This window comes from Capra hircus, chromosome 7 (assembly GCF_001704415.2).
Source record: "Capra hircus breed San Clemente chromosome 7, ASM170441v1, whole genome shotgun sequence".
Classification (NCBI taxonomy): domain Eukaryota; kingdom Metazoa; phylum Chordata; class Mammalia; order Artiodactyla; family Bovidae; genus Capra; species Capra hircus.
Window position 1 is genome coordinate 65,833,559 of NC_030814.1, and position 17,655 is coordinate 65,851,213.

General features: G+C 39.0%; 1 protein-coding gene across 1 annotated transcript in view; it reads right to left on the reverse strand.

Moving 5' to 3' along the window:
- The window catches only part of HSPA4 (heat shock protein family A (Hsp70) member 4), a 49,443-nt gene that overhangs the window by 11,354 nt on the left and 20,434 nt on the right, over positions 1 to 17,655 (reverse strand). Inside the window, exons 5-13 of the mRNA XM_005682930.3 lie at positions 13,145 to 13,244; positions 12,369 to 12,502; positions 9,389 to 9,633; positions 5,311 to 5,387; positions 3,972 to 4,123; positions 3,372 to 3,478; positions 2,648 to 2,781; positions 1,208 to 1,389; positions 72 to 161 (exon numbers count right to left, since the gene is read on the reverse strand). Of these exons, the coding sequence (XP_005682987.2) occupies positions 72 to 161; positions 1,208 to 1,389; positions 2,648 to 2,781; positions 3,372 to 3,478; positions 3,972 to 4,123; positions 5,311 to 5,387; positions 9,389 to 9,633; positions 12,369 to 12,502; positions 13,145 to 13,244 (1,221 nt within the window). The remainder of the gene's footprint in view (positions 1 to 71; positions 162 to 1,207; positions 1,390 to 2,647; positions 2,782 to 3,371; positions 3,479 to 3,971; positions 4,124 to 5,310; positions 5,388 to 9,388; positions 9,634 to 12,368; positions 12,503 to 13,144; positions 13,245 to 17,655) is intronic.

Consider the following 17,655-nt stretch of genomic DNA (forward strand, 5'->3'; position numbering starts at 1 on the left):
GACGTAATATGTCAGGTCAAAACCATGTATGTAAAAAGACAGCAAATCACACTGTAAAATACAATTTATACCTCCATTTCTTCAGACTCCACCCTATTTTCTGCTGGTGTCTGCTGCTGTTGCTCTTCAACATGTGGCTCCTCCTGGTCCACTTGCATCTTCTGAAAAATAGGTCACATCAAATTCTGAAACTAGGAAATACTAGCAAAAGACTAAAGCAACTTTCACGACACACTGGCAAAAATCACAGGATATGAAATTCCTGCTAATTACCAGCAATCAGACAAACCAGACTCTAATTCCAGCTATGACATATATGTTATACTTAGAACACAAACGTTTTCCTCTCTGGATCTCAGTTACCACATCTGTACAATGGAGATAACATTTGCCTGCCCTTATATAAACAAGAGTGGTTACAGAACTACATTATAAAGCCATAGCAGTACTCAGTGTGGCAATGTGTACTTGCCCAAAGTACACAGTGTGGCAATATCTAACACAATAAAACTTGAAGAGAGCATGAGTTTGTCCTTGCTTCCTCATGAACACATTTCTCTCGAAAGTCTAAACTTCTTATAGTAGCTTTTAAAATCAGACATTTCATCCTCAAAAGTACAACCACTGTATGCAGTAGGGAAAGTGGACACCTTGAAAATTCTGTTAGAAGTGATTAAAGAAAAACGCCTGCCAATAATAAAGACGTTTGTAGAGACCTTGAATCACACTAGCTTTCAATGCCTTCAGCATATTATAATAGCCTTGGAGGTTTTTAAAACAAACACCTGGGCCGTAGCCTAGACCAACTTGAACAAAATCTGTGGGGATGAGACCTGAACATGCGCAGTTTTATAAAGCCTTGATTTTTACACACAATAAGGACAAGGCCCAGTGCATGGCTCCAACGAATGAGTGTGAATTCTATGCTACCTATGGAAATAATCAACTGAGACACAGCATTCTCCAGTAATCACAAAAGAATCAAGAATAACTCAAATTGACAAGTGCATGGTCTCAAGAAGGAAGCCAACTATGTCCCATTTCTATACAAATTCCGTATAAAGACTTTGTTCTAGTTCACACATGACGAGGTATGCATGCAAACCTACTCTCAGCAGCTGTCACCCTATTTGCTAAAACTTCTAGACAAGTGTCACCTCTGAGCCATTATAAATGGCCTAAAATGGTATAAAATTGTCTAGATTACCTCTTCCTCCTTTGCATTCTGATCTGTTTCCATCGGTTCCTCATTTTCCTCAAACTTGTGCACTTCCACTAGAGATGCACTGGACACACTGAAAATGCCATGGACATTTACTCGAACCTTGACTTTCACTTTTGAACTGGAGCCATCAGACTGAGGAGTGACTTTCTGGACTGAGAACTGAGCTAAGGACATATGAGAGACAAAAGAGAACACATAACCTAAGAGGATGAATTCAAACACAAATATATGCCCATACTGCCAGGTTATGTCCATTTCTCAGTGAAAGGTCAGTAGCATGATACTTCAAATAAGCAAGGCGGGCACTCTTAGAATCTTAATACATCATCAGATTTCTCCTTCTTCTTTCCCATATAACCAAACTTTTAATCATCTTCTCCCAATTAAGAACTCAAGTATCTCCTAACTCTTTAAACACGTCCTTCCCTCCAGTCCCTTATCCCAATTCACCTTTATATGCTACTGCAGAGTAAATTCCTAGGACAGGTCTGTCACATTTTCATCTACTGAAAACCCCAAAGATTCCATATTCTTTGACACTTTTTAAGAAACTGCCGTTTCTAGATTCAGTTACTATACTAGCATTTTGCTCATGTATTTAATTTCATAAAACTCTGTAAACTATTAATTATCATGTTTATTTCTGTTTTACAAGTGAGGAAAACACAGTAGGTTAACCTTCTAAGGTTCTAAGTGCCATTCAGGATGTTCCTAATACTTTACGCATGTACTCTAGTTCTGTAACTATCATTAACTATAGATTCTCTCTCCTCAACTGGTATTATTTCCAGATACTAAGTTTCTCATAGTCAATGAAGAATGAAGACAACATGGTTCCATAGCCTATGATACTGATTATCACAACCTGCTAATAATTTTTCTGTGTACACCTAGCTCTACGTTAGGGTCAGAACTGAATACTTTCAGTAACCAATATCACATTACGCACAAAGTATAACAATAATGTGCATTAACCAAGAACTACAGCCTAGGGAACTCCTTGGTGGTCCAATGGTCAGGACTCCATGCTTTCACTGCCAAGGGCACAGGTTTGATTCCTGGTCAGGGAACTAAGATCTCATAAGCCACATGGTGCAGCCAAAACATTTTTTAACTGATTAAAATTAATTTTAAAAATCTTAAAAAAAAAAAAAAAAAAGAACTTCAGTCCACAGTAGGAGATCCAATTAAATAATGACCATCCTGCTGGTTCTGAACCTGATAATAAGACTGAAGGTTTTTTTGTGCATGTGATTTAAAGTACTCAAATTTCAGTATATTATACTCACTTTGCTATTCCCATTCTGAAAGGCTTTTTGTGCATGTGATTTAAAAGACTCAAATTTCAGCACATTATACTTGTTTCGCTATTCCCATTCTCCCAAGTACACAATTTTTTTTAATTCCCAACTCTTTACTTACCTATAGCAGGATCTGGATAAGGCAAATCTTGAGGAGAGCTATAATAAGCCTCAAGAGTGAAAGGTTCCTTTCTATAAAATGTGAGTACTTTAGAGAAAGGAGCAGCATGATTTTTTGAAAAGACTTCACAGTCACTGAATGGAGGAAAAAAACAACAAATTTAGGACATTTCTAGCACTTTTACCCAGGTATTCTAGTTTTGTAATTATTGTACAACTCCAGTTACTCTTCTCAACTGGCATTTCCAGTGTGTAAGAGTTCCCAAGAAAACCAAAAAATGTAAGTGTATGTATAGACAGTATCAGTTTTAAACACACACACACAATTCGACACACTAAGGTAAAAGTGAAAGTGAAGTCGTGTCCAACTCTTTGCAGCTCAATGGACTGTAGCCTGTCAGGCTCCTTCGTCCATGGGATTCTCCAGGAAAGAATACTGGAGTGGGTTGCCATTTCCTTCTCCAGAGGATCTTCCTGACCCAGGGATCGAACACAGGTCTCTCGCACTGCAGGCAGACTCTTTACCGTCTGAGCCACCAGGGCACATAAAAGGCACCAATTATTTCAGCAGGATGAAATAAACAAAACTAGTAAGGACACAAACTTATTCTGATGAGTAAAATAAATAATCACTTTGCTTCATGCACTATAACATAGGAGATTTGTGTAAGCTGAAACAGAGTATTTACCAAGACTTAAGTACAAAAATCATTTAAAAACATTACCTTGACCCTTCTTCAGCTGGAGAATTCCATCTCAGAGATATTGGATATGGAACTACATCAGTGATAGAAAATTCTCTGACTTTGAAAGCAGGCGATAAGATTGCACACTAGAATAAGAATTTTTAAAAATTCCATTTGGCAAACAGGCATTATGAACTATTATAAGACCTATAAGAAAAATGACTTCAGAAGAGCATCTACTTACATTAATAACTTAGCAGTATCTAAATAAGTGGTTTTACAAGTGTCTATCATTTGTCAAATCACCTATTAATCTAGCTATTCCCTATTATTTTTCCATTAATCTCAACCTTTATTTAACTGATGTATAACACTACTTCATGTAACAAATATGCCAAATTCTAGTAGTATTTCAGGCCTACTTATGTTTCTAGTTAATTCTTTCATCTTATTACATGTTATATAGTACAAACAATTCCGTTTATGAATGCCACCTTTAGTACCAATTTTAAAACAAATGTTTCAGAATCTTAGACCTTAAAATCAAGGAGCTAGTCTCAGACTAGCTGGATACATTAACCACTGCTGTACTGCTACAATGACCTGTCAGTGGCTACCTGTGAAAGAAAGCAAGCTCACCTGCAATGCACAGCCTCGAGTAACAGCTTCATCGGCATTTAGTGTCGTACTAATTTCTTTACCAAAAAATTTGCTGATCTTCTCTTTCACTGCAGGGATTCGTGTTGCACCACCAACTATCTCCACTGCATAAATATCTTCTTTCTTTAACTCTATTTAAAAACAATTAGAATAGACATTTAGATTAAAAGAATCTTTCAATTCATGTTTTACAATGAAATAAAAGAGCAATATAACATCGTATCACCACAAAATAATTCACAAATATGTAAGAAAACCCACCACCACTCTTCATCCCCTCCACAGTAACATATATACACACACAAAAGTGTGTGCCATTTGGAAGCAAGTAGTTATATTTTAATGCTCAAAATAATGAGGGCAGGGTGGCACAACAGTACTGAGATTTAAGAGGTGAGGGTGAAGAATATCTAAAGTCCTATAGTGCCTAAGTCCTGCAATCTCAGACAGACTCACACAAATAAGTGTTAAAATACCAACAGCTAAGCTAGCCATAAAGAAGATAAAAGGGCTGACACAAAGTGGTAAGGAAGTTCTGTCTGACCCAGCCAGACAGGCCTGTGTGGACTAAGACTAAATAGACTTCAGGACACAGTCTGAGAGTATCAGCCGAGGGACCTCAGGGCTCTGCTGGTTCAGTCTCCTCATAACAGAAGGAAAGAGGGTACCACGCAAGGCTCTGCTGTCATTCATAAAATACCTCTTAACACCACTTGGTTTCCTGCTCACATTTTATAAAACAATCTGCTGAGTGACAATCTATTGAGAAGGGCTATTTAAAGAAATGGGCTGTACCAGTATGAAAGGAACATGCATCTGTCAAAATCCCTCCATTTTCGTATCTGAGCCTTATGTCAAGATCAGAGTACAAGAGTGGACTCTAGCAAAAGGTCTGTCAAAGATTTGGGAAACAATGGTAATATATTCCTAAATCAAACTTCTACCTTTTACCCTGAGATTAAATTAAGTATGTGGTTATCGTATCCTCCCCCTTCTTAGTCAACAAGATTCACTGACAGAAAGTCCTACAAAACTACCACAGCAACATTGCTTAAGATAATTTTTACCACCATGAAATACCTGAGACATTAAACCCATCTTTGAATCTGTCTGAATTATGTTTCCGGGGAAAACTATTAAGACTTTCTCAGACACTACTGGAGGTACTGCAGGGGGGAGATATTGGTAAAAAGAAGTTTAATATAGCATTGAAGTAGTTCATACAACAAACACTGGTAAAACTGGGGATGGGAGGGTGGGGAGAGTTAACATTCTCCAAACAGCCCAAGATGAACAATTTAATCACAAAAATACTTACTGGCCTGTTCCAAAACACTACGAAGTGGTGGCTCCACTCTAGCTAAGAGATCATCACACATCTCCAGAAATTTGCCTCTATTAAAAAAAAAAAAAACAGGTCAAGTCACAGTCCACTCTTATATAGAATAAATACCTATAATCAAACAGACACAACAAGTGCTGGCAAAGATACAGAGAAACTGGACCTCATATACATTCTTGGCAGGAATATAAAATGTTACAGCCACTTTGGAAGACTTTAGCAATTCCTCAACATATTAAACATGGTGCTCCCATATGACCCAGCAATGCCACTCTAGGTGTTTCTCCACAACTGAAAACATGCGACTACACGAAACTCCACACATGAATGGTCACACCAACATCATTCACAAGAGGCAAAAAAGTGTGAAAAACCCTAATATCCATTAACTGTATTCAGCAAAAAGAGACGAAAATAATAAAAATGACTGATAACATGCTGAAACGTCGATGAACTTTGAAAACATTATGCTAGGTAAAATAAAGCCAATCACAAAGAAGACGTATTATATGACTGACCCCATTTATATGAAACTATCACAACTAAAATCAGAGACAAAGATTAATGACTGCCTAGGGCTAAGGACAGGAAGAACAAATGGGGAAAGGCAAGTTACTGGGTAAGGAGATATTTTTCCCTTTAATTAATGCTTTATCTTTTAGACTGGTTTTAGGTTTACAGAGAAATAAACAGAAAGTAGAGAATTTCCATACACCTCTTACTCCCAACTCAGTTTCCCTATTAGCATCTCTAACAACTGATGAGCCAATACCGATACATGGTAGTATAAATTAAGGTTCTACATAATTTGACAAATGGTGCAAGTATTCACCATTACCATACTGTACTGAATAGCTTCACTACTCTAAAAATCTTTCATACTCTATTCATCCCTCCCTTCCACTGACCCTCTAACCATTGATCTTTTTATTGTCTCCACAGTTTTCTCTCTTCTAGAATGTCATATCATTATCATATAGAATGTCATATACAATGTCAAATATTTCTAGAACGTCATATAGTTGGAATCATACAGCCTTTTTAGACTGACTACTATTGATTAGAAATATACATTTAAGATTTTCCCATGTCTTTTCACAGAATGATAGCTCATCTAGAGTTTCTTTATGAGGTGATGAAAATATTCTAAAACTCGGTTATGGTAATGGTTGCACAATTCTGTGAATACATTAAAACCCACTGAATTATAAATGTGTTAACTTTTACAAATTACATCTCAAAAAAAGAAAAACAGTAGAGGTATAGAATGTACCTACCAGAATGGCAAAAATTCGAGATCACTAATACCAATATTGATGAGGATGTGTAGCAACCAAAATCAAGTTTAAAATGACAGTTTTGCTCCTAATATCAAAAAAGTGAAAGAGTTAAACAGTCCAGCAATAGGAGAAAACGTAAGTCTACAGTGTCATACTAGGCAGCAATACACAAGAACAGATGATATATGCTACAGCTAAGTCAGAGGTCCAAAGCCCGGGCCATAGACCAGCACTGGTCCTTGGCCTGTGAGGAACCAGGCCACACAGCCGGAAGTGACTGGAGGGCAAGCTTCATCTGTATTTGCAGTCGTTCCCCATCACTGGCATTACTACCTGAGCTCCACCTCCTGTCAGATCAGCAGCAGCGTAGTAAATGTAATGCTCTTGAATCATCCAGGACATTCTCATCTTCCCTACCCCCAACATCTGTGGAAAAATGGTCTTCCACGAAACCAGGCCCTGTTGCTGAAACAGCTGGGGACTGCTGAACTAAATGAATCTCAGTCTCATGCTGACCAAAGAAGTCTCACACAAAAGACGAAATACTGTATGATTTCACTCATCCTTCTAGAAAAGGTAAGCGTAATCTATGCCCCTCAGAATAAAAGACCTTATCAGTGGCTGCCCTGGAGGATGGAGGCCTGAGAAAACTTCTAAAATGAGGGAGTAGTGGTTTGCAGGATGCACGCAACCGTCAAAACTCAGCAAATGACACTTAAAACTTGAGCATGTCTTTATGTAAAGTATACCAGAAACTACAAACATTAAAGTCTGGTTAATACGCCTACTTAAAAGTGTCTAGAAAGATGGCTTTGAGATGCATCAAAAGATAAAACTGATGGGTAGGCAGAAGGACGGACAGACCAATGGGTAGGTGAAAAACCAAGCAGTTAACACTATCGGTAGAGCCGAAGCGGCGGCGAAGAGTGTTCACTGTGAAATTCTTCCACCTTTGCTGCATATTTGAAAATGTCCGTATAAAAACATAGAAAGTGAAGTACACAGAGCATTCTAGAAAGACAGCAGTGGCAGAGGTCGTTCCTTTTTATAAAGTTTTATTGAAATTTAAATTCACATACAATAGAAATGACACAAAAAGTGTCATATTTAAAGTGCACAATTCAATGGCTTCTAGTATATTCAGAACTGTGCAAGCATCACCACTATCAATTTTAAAACATTATCATGACCCTAAAAGAGTATTTTTACCACTATTAACATTATTATTCTTCCAACTCCACCAAAACCCTAGCCCTAGGCAACCACTCATTTTGGACATTTCATATAAATAGAATTAGACAAAATGAGGTAATTTTAACTTATTTCTTTCCTCTAGCATAAACTTTTCAAGGTTCATTCATGCTATACTACACATCTATACAACAGTTTTTTAATTGCCAAAGAATATTCTATTATATGGACGTATCATATTTTGTTTATCAGTTGCATTTTGTTTATCTAGTTTATCAGTTGATGGGAATCTGGGCTGTTTCCATTTGGGGGGTATTATAAATAGCGCTGTTATGAACATTTGTATATAAATTTTTGTGTAAATATGTTTTCAGTTCTCTTGGATATAAACCTAAGAGTGGAAATGCTGAATCATATGGTAACTCAGTATTTTACTTATTTTTACGTGAAATAAGTATTTCTGTGCTTTTAGGAGGGAAATGAGCACTTCCACTAGAGATGCACTGGACACACTGAAAATAGTTTGGTGATTCCACAAAAATCTAAGTATATAATTACCACATGACCGAACCATTCCACTCCTGGTTACATACCCAAAAGAACTGAAAACAAGATACTCAAACAACCTGTGGTGAATGTTTATAAAGCACTCATCACAAAAGCTAAAAGGTGGAAACACAGATGTCCAGTAATTGACGAATGGATAAATGTGATATTCCCACACAAATGGAATATTACTTGCTATAGAAAGCAACAAGGTACGAACACATACAACATGGATGAACTTAAAAACATTAAGTTAAAGAAGCCAGACACAAAAGAAGCCAAACATATAGTGTAGGATTCCACTTAATACATTATACAAACACAAGAAAGCTACAGTTTAATGAAAAAAAAAAAACCATCACTTCAAGTAGAAGAAAAAGGTGACTACAATCTGGTTACTAGGCACAGTAATCTAATTCTGGCAGACTGGAAGCAATTCTGATGCCCATCTCAATATTCTGAGCATGGCTCAGGCCACACTTTCCCAAACACTCCGTTAGTCTTCTTTCAATTCTACTAGTAAGTAGAGTTCACATCCTGAAAAACATCCAAGCAACCTGACCTGGCAACGGAAACATTCTGGGTGTTTCTGAGGATAATCCTGAAACATCAAATTACCCAGAATTCTTATAATGTTATACAAAAAGACCTGTTGTCTCAAGTGATACTGAATTACTCAAAAACACAATTTCTGAATCAATGACTAAAGCAAATTCCATATAATTCTGCATTAAAGCACTCTGTCCTGAATTTATGAAAACTAGTGACTCACGTTTAACACAGGCACATGTCAAAGAACTGCCAATTTCTTGGAATATTCAATTAACCAATTAACCAGAACAAACCAATTAGTTGAATTTTTTTGAATAATCAAACCCAACCTTCACATTAAAGGCAAGATCCTGAATGGCCTCTAATTTTTACCAACAAAATCTGAAGTTGTAACAGTCATGATAACTTCAACAATTAGATAATTAAGGCTAATATAGAGAAACACCCACAGTTCAGTTTACTGTCAAAATTATTAATATGTTTACCTATTCATAGTTCCAGAAACATCAACATCATTCATAAAACATTCGATGCTCAAAGGAAGGTCTGAAGCATTTGCGCTCATCAATTTCTTGAGTTTCTCACACTCCTGAGACAGTCGTAATAATGCACGGATTTTGGACTTTATGTCTAGCTTGTATTTCTTTCCAAATTCTTCACAAAAATGATTTACTAGCACCTCATCAAATTTTCTGCCTCCCAGTGTTGTGTCAAATGCAGTGGCCAGAACCTTTGGGAAAAGATGATAATTAGTTAAAAAACTAACCAATTTAAAATTTTATCATGACATATATTTAACTGGTAAACTGTAATAAAAAGGTGGTAAGGGACATTAAGGTCGAAACAAGACAATGTGCATATGTCACTTAAACAAGGTTACTACCACTATGAAATGAGACATCATAACCCTCAATTTACAGATCTAGACAGATCAGACAATCTATAGGTCACAAAGATATTAAGTGGTAGGAGTAGAATTCAAAACCCAATCTCAATTTCAAAACCTATGCCTTCCCCACTACACCAATCTGGCTCCAAACAATAATTATAATCCAAGAGCCAATACGCTAACATGTCATATACAGTTCTAGTCTTATCTCTACCACAAAACTGCAAATAACACCAAAGGCTTATTTAGATCCACGCAATGTACCACCAGAAAATACGCTAAAGCTTTAACTCACAGTAATCTGTTTCTAGTCAACACAGAAGACTACAATTAGGTTGGGTTATCCTTTTCTAAATCTCTAAAGGAAAGCAGAAGCAAACTAGATCTAATCAGATTCAATAATAGAAAACTGGCTAAGTAAGTAATGTCCAACATTCGCAAAACCATTTCTTCAAAGAATGTTAAATGTCCTCAGGAACTTTTTCTTAGTGAGTGATCTCATGAAAGAAAGAAAAAAGAAAAACACAGAACTGAGTACTCTGTACTCAGTTCTGTGTAATTCCAATTTTGTCTTCATAAATGACTAGAATGAAATATATCAAACTGCAGTAAGATCATGAATGTCTTTCCTTCGTATATATATGTTTCCAAATTTGGTATGATTCTAGAGTAAGTATTTTGATAGTTAAATTTAAACTGTAATTGGAAAAGTGACAAGTGACAGCTGATAGTGAAGCAAATACTAACACACATCACTCTGACTCAAAGACAAGGCTAAATTATAGTCAATACCTGCTGTCTAAAAAGGTGAGAGTCTAAACTGGGATTTAGAAATAATCCTATTATGGATAAAAGTAAAGCTTAAACTCTGAGAATAACACTTGGTCCATCATTTGTATCTGTAAAAATCATGATCCTCTTATTTCCCAACCATCCCCAAGAGCTGCTTTATATTTTAAAAAAAAGGGGGGGGGGAACAAATCAGAATATAAAGCAGAAGCAAGTCCATTTTTCAAAGAAATAAAGGACTGTAACAAAGAGAAACTCAAAATACCCTCCAAACCTAACAAATATTTATTCTGGGATAGGTAGTTCCATTGGACCAATCCCCAAGTTGGGGGAGCAGAAAGCCAATTTAGAGCTGGCAGCAAAAACCCTGATACAGAACCCAAGTATTAAAGGAAATATGCAGATTATCCTTGGTTTTTAAGTACATTCTAGATAAAATCACCAAGCTAGAAAATTGATTTTATGTACCGAGGAACTAGCAAATACTATCAAATCTGACTGTGAACCACAGACATAGGAAACAAATTTATGGTCACCAAGGTTAACCACAGGAAGGTGAGGGGGAGGGATAAATTAGGAAGATGGGATTAACACTACTATAAATAAACTAGAGAACCAATAAGGACCTACTGTATAGCACAGGGAACTACACTCAGTATTTTGCAATTCTGTAATTTTTCCTATAAGGAAAAAAGAATCTGAAAAAGAATGTATCAATATATGTACAAGTGAATCACTATGCTGTAATACCTGAAATTAACACATTGTAATAAATCAACTACACTTCAATTAAAATTTTTTTAACTCACCGAACACCTAAAATCTATACCTTTCACTCTACATAAATTTTATTTTAATAAAGAGACTAATATAGGAAGTGTATATATATACTAAAAAAGCTTTTTTAAACTGTGACCAGCATCACCCTCCGGTCCCTCTTTGCCATTAACATTACTAGACTTCTCTGTGTACAAAACTGCTTTCTCCAGAGCTCTATCATCTCTAGACATCTAGAGTAGAACTCCCAGGCTGGTTTCTTTTGGCCAGACACGTTCTAGTCACTCCACTCTGTTCCCAGAACATTCAAAACCTTAAGAGAATACCTTTATCATCCCTTAATCCTCGGTGTAAGACATCTGAAGGGACTATACGTTAAAGATTCCCCCTAGTAACCCTGCAAAGCAAGCATTATTTTCCCCACATTACAGATAAAAAAAAAAAAAACAGACTCAGGAATCTAAGGACTTTTTCCTCAAGTTCTATGCTCTTTGCTTCATTATCTTGTCAACACCTCAAAAATTACTTTGGGCCTCCAACTTCCACCCCACCCCTACACAACTAATTTCTAGTTCAGACGGCTCATACCAAGTTTCCACTAGTGAAACAAACTTCTTTGAGATATACTTATTTATGGCTGAGGCGGGCCATCACCGCTCTCTCTAGCGGGCTTCCTTTAGCTGCAGGGGCTTCTCGTGCTGCAGAGCACAGGCTCCAGGTATACGAGATGCAATACTTGTGGCGCACAGGCTCGACAGTCGCAGCCCAAGGGCTCCAGAGCACAGGGTCAGCAGTTGTGGCACACAGGCTTCACTGCTCAGCAGCACGTGCCATCTTCCTGGACCAGAGAGCAAACCCATATCCCCTGCATTGGCAGGACGATTCTTACCCACTGGACCACCAGGGAAGCCCTGAAACACAACTCCATAACCAACTACTTTAAGTTGCCTCTCATGAATTCCTAATTATCATACATCTGTAATGCAGTCTCCTGGGAAAAACATACTTACTTTAAGTTTTCCTCTATTAAATGCACATACAGAAACTTGATAAGAAGAATGCCCCATGTCTACAAAAACTACATTTCTTGGTTTCTCTTCTAAGGCAGGAAGATCTTGTTTATAGATTCCATATGCAAGAGCAACTACACAATAATACAAAAATAAACATAACGTTATCATTTTAGTAGTAAAATTAAAATTCATTTATATAGGAAAAATATATTTACAGCTACAAAAAAAGATTCAAAATCCTTATAAGCTCTGCATGGTTTATTCACAAATAACACTGACTTCAAAGAGATATACGGTGACATTCATTTCACTTTGGCTTCCTTAATGTTTCCAATTTCCAGTTCTAGCAACTGTGGCAATTTTTTCCAAAACCACTTTCTCCCACTTTTCCAAATATTTTCCCCCATATTCCCTTGTGCCATCTCTCAACATCCCCATATATTCTGCCTCCTGAGATCTTGCTTTATAAACCCCAGCCCTCTGACTCTATCAGCCCACAAGTTGGGAGAAAAACCTAATATTTAAACCAAAGCAATGCTCCAAACACGTAATAAATGCACTTCCTTTCCAAAAAAGCATGCAATTACATATCGAAGTGCTATAAAGATACAGAAAAAGTACTTGTCAAGTAAACTCTTCATATGTGACAGAGTACCCAAAAATACTGGTAAGGGCTCCAAGTAAAATATGGAATAAGAAACCCTAGGGTTTTAAGATTTCACAACCTTTGAGATTGAGCAAGTAAAAAAAAATTTCAGTTAACAGTCACTCACCTGCAGTAGTTTCATTCATTAATCGCAGACAATTGAGACCAGCAATCTGTGTTGCATCCATCACTGATCGTCTTTCTGCATCAGTATAGAAACAAGGAACCTATAAAAGAATTTTTAAATTTACCATTATTATGGAGATTCCTGATTTAAAATATACCTGTCAAAAAAACAGTAAAATCCAGAAATGCCCTCAAATAGCTACAGCTATTTACTCTGTATATGATCAAGGAAATCTTTCAAACCAGTACAGCTTATCTGGGCTATTCTATAGTCTTGGGACAAATGCACAGCCATCTAGAAAATAAAGTTGTATCCCTACTAAACACCAAATACCAAAATATATCTCAAACCAAAGATGTAAATGTTTTTTAAAAATCATGAGTATCAGAATAAAAGGGAATCTTTACTGTCAAAGAAAGAAGGGGGGAAAAAAGAAGGGATTTTCTAAATATGACACAAAACCCAAAAGAACCAGCGGGTCAAGATGAGCATCCTCTGGTGGCCAGTGCTGGGTCCCAAGATCTGGCTGGGAAATCAATGGCACCGGGGCCAAGGGCAACAGCAAGCAAGACGGCTCGCTACCTCTCACTCGCCTGGCAGCAACAACATCGGGCATCAGCGAGGCCCACAGGAGTGGGGGCACAGCTGGTGTGTGGGACACTCAGCTGGACCCTGGTTCACTCAACCTGCATGATGCTTTTCTTGCTCTGGGAGCTGGTGCAGTGGCTAGGATTCACTGCCTCTGAGACCTTTGTGCACTTGCTGGGTGTTTTGTGCACTTGCTGGGTGTTTTGTGCGCTACTGGCCCTGTGTGATTACAGCCAGGATCCAAGCTTCTCCTGGCTTAACATGTTTGTGCCCTTCTTCACTGCTCACAAGCTTGGCACCTACTTCCCCACTATCATCTCCATGCACCTCTTACAGGACAGAGAGAAGTGGCTGGCTGTGCTCAGCCTTTTCTGCTGCTGCTGCTAAGTTGCTTCAGTCGTGTCCGACTCTGTGCGACCCCGTTCCTGGGATTCTCCAGACAAGAACACTGGGGTGGGTTGCCATTTCCTTCTCCAATGCGTGAAAGTGAAGTTGCTCAGTCGTGTCCGACTCGGAGCGAGCCCATGGACCGCAGCCTACCAGGCTCCTCCAATCCATGGAATTTTCTAGGCAAGAGTACTGGTGTGGCTTGCCATTGCCTTCTCCTCAGCCTTTTCTGGGTATACACAATTCAAGTTCAAGATGATATTGTGCCAGAAGCTGGTAGAGCAGACTTAGGAGCTCTGATTTGGCCTGATCATGTCTCACATCTTCATTCTCCTGAAGTTGCTCATGAGCTGCACCTGCTGAGGCAACCAGCCTTGCAGAGGATAAGCCGGACCCCAGGCTGAGGTCCCACTTCCACCATACCACTGAAGAAGCCTGGGCCTCAAAGTCTGCTTGTACCTGCCCGGTGCCCACTTTTCTCTATTCCTATCATGTCTAAAATTATTCCCTCAGCAGGGATACAAAGAGCAGCCTTGATCCTTAAAATGTATTCCCTCTTATTTCACGCTTTGAATAGCTAATCCTGAATTAAGACCCTAGTAAAAGCCCCAGGCCAGACAGTCCTGACCTCCTCTGACAGTTGAAAACTGCACGTAAGTAAAATGGTCTGATGATCTCTGAGTATTTTCATGAATCTGGGAAAGTACAAAGGCTGCTAAGCTGGAATCATTGTTTCCCCTGGCCAGCAGAGCCAACCTGTGAGTTCTCTGTCCCATCCCCTGTGACGAGACTTCCTTGACACTCGATCTCTTTTTTAAAAAGTATAAACTAGCTTGTGAATCCTCCCCTGTGCTACTGGGGAGGATGGCCCTTATCGTCATTCCAACCCAGCCACAATATGTTGAGTAACCATGATTGGGACCCTATCTGGAGTCCTGTCGCCTAAGAAAAAACAACTTTTCACTTGCTTTCAAGGCACTACTTGGCTTCCAATCTCAGGAGACAGCAGTGCCATGACTCTTCCACCACCTTGTGGCCAGCACTGTTAGCACACCTAAGACAGATTTAGGACCAGACAGATCTTTTCAAGAAAACTGGAGACACCAGGAGAACATGTGATGCAAAGATGGGCACAATAAAGGACAGAAACGGCAAGGACCTAACAAAAGTAGAAGAGATTAAGAAGACGCGGCAGGAATACACAGAAGAATACAGAAAAGGTCTTAATGACCTGGATAACCACGATGGCATGATCACTCACCTAGAGCCAGACAGCCTGGAATATGAAGTTAAGTGAACCTTAGGAAGCATTACAACGAACAAAGCTAGTGGAGTGATGGAATTCCAGTTAAGCTATTTCTAATTCCACAACAGGATGGTGTTAAAGTGCTGCACTCAATACGCCAGCAAATTTTGAAAACTCAGCAGGGGCCACAGGACTGAAAAAGGTCAGTTTTCATTCCAATCCCAAAGAAGGGCAATGCCAAAGAATCTTTAAACCACCATACAATTGTGCTCATTTCACATGCTAGCAAGGTCATGCTCAAAATCCTTCAAACTAGGCTTCAACAATACATGAACCAAGAACTTCCAGAGGTACAACCAGGATTTAGAAAAGACATAGGAACCAGAGATCAAATTGCCAGTATCCGTTGGATCACAGATAAAGCAATGGAATTTCAGAAAAACGTCTACTACTGCTTCATTGATTACACTAAAGCCTTGGACTGGGTGGATCACAACAAACTGTCAAAAAAAAGAGATGGAAATACTAGACCACCTTACCTGTCTCCTGAGAAATCTGTATGCACATCAAGAAGCAACAGTTAGACCCAGACATGGAACAACAGACTGGTTCAAAATTGAGAAAGAAGTACATCAAGGCTGTATATCGTCTCTCTGCTTATTTAACTTATATGCGGAGTACATTATGTGACATGTCAGGTTGGATGAATCACAACTTGGAATCAAGATTCCCAGGAGAAATATAAACCACCTCAGTTATGCAGATGAGACCACTTTAACGACAGAAAGCGAAGAGGAACTAACAGCTTCTTGATGAGTGGTAAAAGAAGAGAATGAAAAAGCTGGCTTAAAAACTCAACATTCGAAAAAATAAGATCATGGCATCTAGTCCTATCACTTCATGGCAAACAGATGGGGAAAAAGTAGAAATAGTGGCAGATTTTATTTTCTTGGCCTCCAAAATCACTACAGATGGTGACTGCAATCATGAAATTAAAAGACACTTGCTCCTTGGGAAGAAAAGCTACTGACAAACTTAGCATAACAAGAAGCAGGGACATAACTCTGCCAACAAAGGTCCATACAGTCAAAGCTATGGTTTTTCCAGTAGTCATGTATGGATGGGAGAGTTGAACTATAAAGAAGGCTGAGTGCTGAAGAATTGATGCTTTTCAATGGTGGTACTAGAGAAGCCTCTTGAGAGTCCCTTGGACAGCAAGGAGATCAAACCAGTCAATCTTAAAGAAAAGTCATTGGAAAGACTGATGATGAAACTCCAATACTTTGGCCACCTAGTAGAAAAAGCCAACCCACTGGAAAAGACCTTGATGCTCGGAAAGACTGAGGGCAGGAGCAGAAGGCAGTGACAGAGGATGAGAAGGCTGGATGGTGTCATTGACTCAATGGACACGAGTTTGAGCAAGCTCGGGGAGATGGTGAAGGACAGGGAAGCCTCACGTGCTGCAGTCCATGGGCTTGCAAAGAGACAGACACAACTTAGTGACTGAACAACAAAGGGGTAAGAAGAGGGGCTTTCCAGGTGGCACAGTGGTTAAGTATTCGCCTTTCAACACAGGAGATGCAGGTTTGATCCCTGGGTCAGGAAGGTCCCCTGAAGGGGGAAACTGCAAGCCACTCCAGTATTCTTCCCTGGAAAATTCCATGGACATAGAGGCCTGGCAGGCTAGAGTCGGGCATGACTGAGCTCACACACAAGGGATCAGAAGGAGGGGCAGGTGTTCTAATGCTCATAGGCACTGAGACCTACGAATGTTAAGTTTACAAGGGATCACAGCCCACGTCTGTTGGACTGATGTCTTTGCTTTAACGTCAATCAGGTGCCAAATGAGAACATTTGCTAAGATAAAGAGAATGTTTCGCTAGGGAAGGAAAAGGGGGAGCAGAACTGAAACATTTGATTCATTAAAAAATTCTAATGACCTAATGAGGGAAAATATTTGCAACTCATATTATAAAATAGCAAAAAGAGCTAATCTCTCTAATATTCGAAGAACTGCAAATCAAAATGAAGACCACGCTTCCCTGGTAGCTCCCTAATAAAGAATCTGCCTGCCAACACAGGAGACGCAGGTTCGATGCCTGATCCGGGAGGATCACACATGCCACTGAGCAACTAAGCCTGTGGGCCACAGCTATTCAGCCTGTGCTCTAGAGCCCTGGAGTTGTAACTAATGAAGCCCGCGTGCTCTGTCACAGAAGAGGAACCCACAATGAGGAGCCCACACACTACAACTAGACAGCAGCCCCTCTTGCAGCAACTAGAGAAAAGC